Consider the following 7,109-nt stretch of genomic DNA (forward strand, 5'->3'; position numbering starts at 1 on the left):
AACTTAATGGGAATGTAAATTGAACTTTAATATAATAACACACAAATAATGTTGAAAGATATTATGAAATAGTCCAGGCTACTTTTTGTCGCAGAGAACTACAACGAGGAGCAAAAGTTATATTTGCTGCACTGCATTGGAGGTGTTGTGGACACGGTGGAAAATCCTAGGAAAGACACCAAACCAAGCTCAGAAGAGAGGCTGTTTAGGATAACCTCGCAAACACATTCAACTGTAGATTTCCCAGCAGAAGACCGAGCTGCCCGGCACATTTAAAAAATCTATGGAAGCGCTTGAAAGTGGAAGCTCGTAAAGCTATTGCTGAGCGGACTCACGACCAAGACCTGGGTCCCTTGAGCCGTGAAACATCACTGATTATTCCAAATATACTAAGTGCAATAGAGGGTGTACAAGACAGTGACAGTGTTCATCAGGTACACCAATCAGGTAAGTTGTTATAATTTCTCATATTTAGTGTGTGAGTGCGCAGGCTAGTTAACTTATATAGCATATATTGTAGCCTTTAGTGTACTAAAGGCCTATCTGGTGTAACAAGTGTGAATGTATCATACATTATTATTATAATATATACTAGTATATATATATATATATATATATATATACTAGAGTTTAAAACCGTGTTAAACTCTAAAAAGTGGCTAAGCTAGCGACAGAGCAATTGCCCCAATAAGTATATGAAAGTAGTATAGTAATGTGTATGTAAATAGTAGAGTAAAGTGTAAATGTAAAAAATTTAAATATGTATAGTAAATTATGTGTAAATAGTATAGTAAAGTGTATTTAAATAGTATAGTAAAGTGCACGTAAATAGTATAGTAAGGTGTATGTAAATAGTATAGTAAAGTGTATGTCTGTTTAACCTGCACGGGGACACTGCCCTCCAGTGGTTCAAATTCAGAAGCTCACGGTCGAACTGTAACCACAACATAATAGACGACATTTTGTGTACCTAAATATAGCCTATCTATTTGCAACAAGGGTTATTTTTCTTAAAACACGTGTCCCATCGCATAATTGAGATGAAAATAAAGTCTAAATATATCTGATTTATTCAAACCAATGTGATCAATAAACGAAGACAAGATTTATTTTTTCTTTTCTAGTTTTATCTTTATGATTTGATCTTTCAACACGACGGTACAGCATTTCTCTCATAATATACACGAGACAATGCCATAAAAGGGTGTCCCTGAACACACCCAACGCATTCTACAACAATAAAAGAAAAGAAGAACCCAGTGGTCTGAAGATGTTCATCTCACTGTGAAATGTGTTTTCAACGGGGTAAACCGTCAACACAATACAGAAAATATAACAATAAAGTCGACAACTTAACCCCAACATAAGGTCATTATTGTGTTGTGATCATGACCGAACCTCCGAGCGCTCACCTTCTTCTTGTTCTGAATCTCTGGTCTTAATTGGTGTGATTGTAAATCAGTCGCCGTTAGCGCTAGCAAACTGAAATTCTTCTTCTCTTTTAATTGGGATGCAGCCTAGTTTATTAGTTTTATTTTCGCCCCCAACTGGACTGGAGTTTGGACCGGAAGAAATGGCAGTGACATTATTATTATTATTTCTATTTTTTATTATCTTACTTCAAATAAATTGATTTATTCTAGAAAATGTGTGATAAGAACAAACAAATTGCATGATGATTTCTAAAGAAGTCCTTATCATTAAATTATGTTTTGCTTCTCTTATTTTTTTTAAATATGCCTAGTAGTACCTTTCCTGGCTGTATGCTCTTGAATCGAGTATTTATGGTCAATTTAGCCACTCTTTGTTTAGTATTATGTCTGTGTAACAGTTCTCTACGTACACCAACAGCAGAGACGAGTGGAATATTTATAGTAATCCGTCGTGTCTGCGTGGCATGTCAGCATATTAAAGACTGCGCAGAGATGCTGTCCAGAAAAGCCTTTCCCAGTTTCATTGTAACCTTCTTATACAACCATTGAGTTTTAGTTCATGTATGCAAGTGAAATCAGCAATGAAGAAAGTATTGACACGTTCGAGTTCATAAACCAGCTATGAGCAGCATCAGGGATGTGTTTGCGTAGAAAGGTCTGATGGTGAAGCTCTAATGAAAGGCATGCAGCTCTCAGCTGCTAATGGACGGTCTGGGCCTGATATGAAGGCGTTGAACGCTGACCGCCCGCTGGTTCTCTGTTCAGACTCCTTCATGCTGCGGCTCTCTGCCCACATGTCTTCAGGATGATCCGTGGATTGAGAGGCAGAGCATAAAGTGCATATGTGAAATGAGAGACACAGCATAAAAGACTGTATGTGATAATACTAGTTCAAATCCTAGACATCAATTAAAAAAAATATATATATATATCTATATATGATGTATTCAAATCGCTATAAAATACCTCGTATATATTTTGCTTATGGCCCGTTCAGACTACACGATTCTCAGACATTCCTCCACGATTTAACATGTCACACTATACGATCACAGAGCCAGGAAATCGGGCCTTGTCTCGTCGTAAGACTGGCCACACTAAAAGATTTGAGGGTGCGATGCTCTCTACTTTGTGTCATTCACGTTTGCAAGATATTTTGTCAAAATCGTGTACGATTTGAAAATTTGTCTGCGAAAAAAGAATCGGGACAAAATCGGGCTGAAATCGTGTAGTCTGAACGGGCCATATTAGTGAGTCAAAATACCGGCTGTTGAAGTCCGTCCGTCAGAACGGTTGCTGGCGGACATTCGGACTGCACTTTTTAAACAGATTTTTGAGTTGAATCAGAGCAGCATCATTAGAGGTCCTACGAATCCATAGCAACCCTATTGTTTTTATTAGTATTATTATTATTAGGGGTCCTACGAATGACGCCGAGACCCTATTGTAATCGTTAGTATTATTATTAATTTCCTGACCTTTTGGCTCCAAAAGTTATAAAAATTGGAAGGCTTGTAGAACTGAGAAATGTACCAAAGCGACTGAGGAAAAACTGGAAATTAGGTTTGGTTCGAAATTAGTACCTTTCAAGATAAATCACAGTTCAACACTCATTTATTGGCCAGGTGTGGTCATTAGCCCTCATGCTAACCTCGTCCCCACATCCCTTTGGGATTCATTATCAGATACAAGACGAGTCCTGCTCACTCTACATAATACAAACCAGACTCATCACGGACATGGCTAAGTGGAGTCGACAGATGGCCACGTTAATAACATTAACCCTAACTATCTCTTAGTCATGCAAACAATAGCATATGCAGTTAGCCCTTCTGGTTCACTTCTGAATAAACAACCAGTAGTCTGTAAGATTGTGGTTCACTTCTGAATACACAACCAGTCGTCTGTAACATTGTTGTTCACTACTGATTACACAACGACTCAGATGCGTAACAGTGTGGTTGGTGTCTTTAGTCTCTGGCCCCAACACCGGTCAGGCTGATGAGTCGGTTCTGAATCCTCCCGGTATCCATCCCATCCCTTTATCGGTACAGCTCTGCAGCGTTGCTCCGGTAGTTGGACAGGGGGTCAAACAGCTGGGTGTGCCTTTGGGTTCGTGGTTGTGATGAACCTGTCGCCCGTCGTTGGCTCTCTTCACGGCCGCCCAGCTGACCACAGAGTGCCCGTCCCGGGACGTGGACCGGCGTGCCCACGCCGCGCGGAACACCTCCAGCGCCCTGCGCCTGAAGCTCCGGCCCAGGATCACGAACAGGAAGGGGTTGATGGCGCTGTTGCTGTACGCCAGGTAGGTGGACAGCTCTAGCCCGATGTCCAGCACCTTCCCCCAGAGGCACCCCGGGGTGAGCCCGAAGTAGTCCAGCGTGTCCAGGAAGCGCCCCACCTGGTGGGGCGTCCAGCACGCCAGGAACACGGCCAGGACGGCCAGCACCAGCTGGGTGGACCGGGTCTCGGCCCGCGCCCCGGGGAGCCGGCGCGCCCGGCTCTCCCGGAGCGCCCCCACGATGTGCCAGCTGCAGTAGCTCACGACGATCACGGGCAGCACGAAGCCCAGCACGTTGAGGGTGACGTTGTACTGCACCACCCAGGCCGGGTGGGGGTAGTCCAGGATGCAGGCCTCCACCCCCGCGTCCGCCACGAAGCGCACGCTGCGGAACAGCAGGACGGGCAGGCTCAGCAGCAGGCCCTGCAGCCACACCCCCAGGCAGAGCCTCTTGGCCCAGCCGGCCCTGCGCAGCCTGCTGGGCCTCAGGGGCCGCACCAGGGCCAGGTAGCGGTCCACGCTCACCAGCACCAGGAACAGCACGGAGCACAGGTAGTTCATGGCGATGGCCACGTTCACCGCCTTGCACAGCGCCTGGCCGAAGGGCCACTGGTAGTGGCGGGCGACGTTCACGGCCCAGAAGGGCAGGCAGGACGTCATCACCAGGTCGGCCAGCGCCAGGTTGCCCAGGTAGATGTCGGCCACGGTGCAGGGCTTCCTCTGGAGGAGGAAGACGCAGAGCACCAGGCTGTTGCCCACCACGCCCAGCGCGCTCACCAGGGCCAGGTAGGAGGGCTGCAGGGCGGACAGCCACAGCCAGGCCTCCGTGCTGTTGGACCGGCAGTCCTCCAGCAGCTCCCAGGGGCCCCCCAGGGCGTCGCCGAGGGCGTCGCCGGGGGCCCCGAGGGCCGGCCAGGCCGAGGCGTTGAGGGGCATCGGAGGCTGAGAGGAGGAGTGGAAGGAGACACCGGTGAGGCAACCGCGGAACATTTTTATAGTGGTTTTTTTAACTAATTAAATTAACTTCAATTCAATTCAATTCAATTTTAATTCTATATATCCCTTCATCACAAAATGGTTAACAGGCTATATGTTTACGACCCCCCCTGACCCTCGCCCCCAGACGGCAAGAAAAAACGAAATGAATCTCTCTCTCTCTCTCTCTCTCTCTCTCTCTCTCTCTCTCTCTCTCTCTCTCTCTCTCTCTCTCTCTCTCTCTCACGAGGGATTAACAAGAAATCCACGAGGTTGGCTAATTAAAACGATGAACAAGATATAAAAACGTCAAATAGCAATCAAAGACCACAGAGGGAATTATCCACTACACACCTACTGAATAGCTTACACACACACACACACACACACACACACACACACACACACACACACACACACACACACACACACACACACACACACACACACACACACACACACACACACACACATAACGTTGTGTAACCCCTGCACATCCTCCCCCTCCCACTCATAACTGGAAGCCCTCCCAGTCTGTGAAGCACTCAGAGGACGGTAAACCACAGGGGTCATTTCTATGTTCTACGTTTCTATGTTTCTCTCATCCTCTGATCGCTGTGGGCTTCAGGATCCATGACGTCTGGTCGGACAAAGTCAGTCTTGGTTGGCAAAAATGTTTTGCGCCACCCTGTTTGGAAAACTGATCAATGTATCAAAACAATATATATGACAATGTAAAGATATATTGTTCATAACTTACTAATTATCTGACGTCATTAGTGTGTGCGTCCAGGTGTACATCCAGTGTGTGTCCAGTGTGTGTCCAGTGTGTGTGTTCAGTGTGTGTCCAGTGTGTGCGTCCAGGTGTACATCCAGTGTGTGTCCAGTGTGTGTCCAGTGTGTGTGTTCAGTGTGTGTGTTCAGTGTGTGTGTCCAGTGTGTGTGTTCAGTGTGTGTGTCCAGTGTGTTTGTTCAGTGTGTGTGTTCAGTGTGTGTGTCCAGTGTGTGTGTTCAGTGTGTGTGTCCGTGTGGGTACAGTGTGTGTTCAGTGTGTGTGTCCAGTGTGTGTGTCCAGGGTGTGTTTCCAGTGTGTGTCCAGTGTGTGTCTGTGTGTGTGTCCAGTGTGTGTGTTCAGTGTGTGTGTCCAGTGTGTTTGTTCAGTGTGTGTGTCCAGTGTGTGTCCAGTGTGTGTCCAGTGTGTGTGTCCAGTGTGTGTGTCCAGTGTGTGGTCCAGTGTGTGTTCAGTGTGTGTGTCCAGTGTGTGTGTCCAGTGTGTGTTTCCAGTGTGTGTCCAGTGTGTGTTCAGTGTGTGTGTCCAGTGTGTGTGTCCAGGGTGTGTGTCCAGTGTGTATTTCCAGTGTGTGTCCAGTGTGTGTCCAGTGTGTGTTCAGTGTGTGTGTCCAGGGTGTGTGTCCAGGGTGTGTTTCCAGTGAGGGTTCCAGATCACCAACATCTGGACCCTCTCCTCAGACCATGACTGAGGTCTGAGTGGAAACGACACATTCTGCATCAGAGGACCAATGAGAAACTGACCCCCTCAGAGCTAAAAGCTCATCCCCCTCAAACCTTAACTCATCCATGACGTGGGGCTGGAACGAAACCCAGTACTCTGACTGATGGGCTGCACTCTCTCCCACACGGAAAGTGGAGAGAATCACTCTCTGGTGATTTCTAGAGTAAACAGAGCCCAAGACAGATTCTTGGGCCCAAAAATGGAGCACCCAGCTCTAAACCGGGCGGTGGTTCAAAACATTCAAAACAATTCAACGTTAACGCTTGGATCCCAACCAGAAAGAACATCAGGATTATGTATCCCGAATAACTTTTGTTTCCTTTCACATCACACCTAATCAGTGAGCCCTGGCAACGACAAGCCAGGTCACAGGTCATCCCAACGAAATACATCTTCTCCATCAGTGTCTTACCTTGTTCAGCTCAACCTGCCTCGTCCTGCTGTCTCTCCTTGCTTTGCTCCGGGCCGATCTCTGCGATGCGATGGAGGCTGCAGTGCTGAGCGTAGCGGGAGAGGCTGCTTTTATACATTTATCCCACGCCTGCATCACTGTGTCGTCATAACAACTCACCCTGGCCGTGGCTGGACACCGTATCCAGACCCTCCTCCGGCTCCGGAGATTAATATCAGCCCTCCAGTGTTTGTTTAGAATAACCCCTGTCATATAAACTTGTTTCGGGACAAATAGCTAAATATAACTGGATATGTATTTACTGGAAGGGGTGATTCGAAGAGAAATACTTTCTACCTTACAACCTGGAGCAGTGCTTTCCTTTTCCAGTTCTACCTCTATAATTATATCTTATTATTAATCGACACATCATTGAAACAGCAGCCCGGTGACTCAACAGGGGCAGCTTCAGGGGTTACTACGACCCCTCTGCAGTGTGGAAAAAAGAAGCACGTT

General features: G+C 46.7%; 1 protein-coding gene across 1 annotated transcript; it reads right to left on the bottom strand.

Annotated features, from left to right (window-relative positions):
• Positions 1 to 1,059: 1,059 nt before the first annotated feature.
• si:dkey-63b1.1 (B2 bradykinin receptor) lies at positions 1,060 to 6,671 on the bottom strand. Its single transcript, XM_056581483.1, has 2 exons — positions 6,615 to 6,671; positions 1,060 to 4,656 (listed from the first exon to the last, which is right to left on the bottom strand). Exon 2 carries the CDS (start codon positions 4,648 to 4,650, stop codon positions 3,427 to 3,429), a length of 1,224 nt encoding a protein of 407 aa, XP_056437458.1. The 5' UTR covers positions 4,651 to 4,656; positions 6,615 to 6,671; the 3' UTR covers positions 1,060 to 3,426.
• Positions 6,672 to 7,109: the final 438 nt, after the last annotated feature.

This window comes from Gadus chalcogrammus, chromosome 21, assembly GCF_026213295.1.
Source record: "Gadus chalcogrammus isolate NIFS_2021 chromosome 21, NIFS_Gcha_1.0, whole genome shotgun sequence".
In the NCBI taxonomy this organism is placed as follows: domain Eukaryota; kingdom Metazoa; phylum Chordata; class Actinopteri; order Gadiformes; family Gadidae; genus Gadus; species Gadus chalcogrammus.

Excerpts from the sequence above, each read along its gene's own strand:
- si:dkey-63b1.1 (XM_056581483.1), bottom strand. The coding sequence starts at position 4,650 with ATGCCCCTCAACGCCTCGGCCTGGCCGGCCCTCGGGGCCCCCGGCGAC.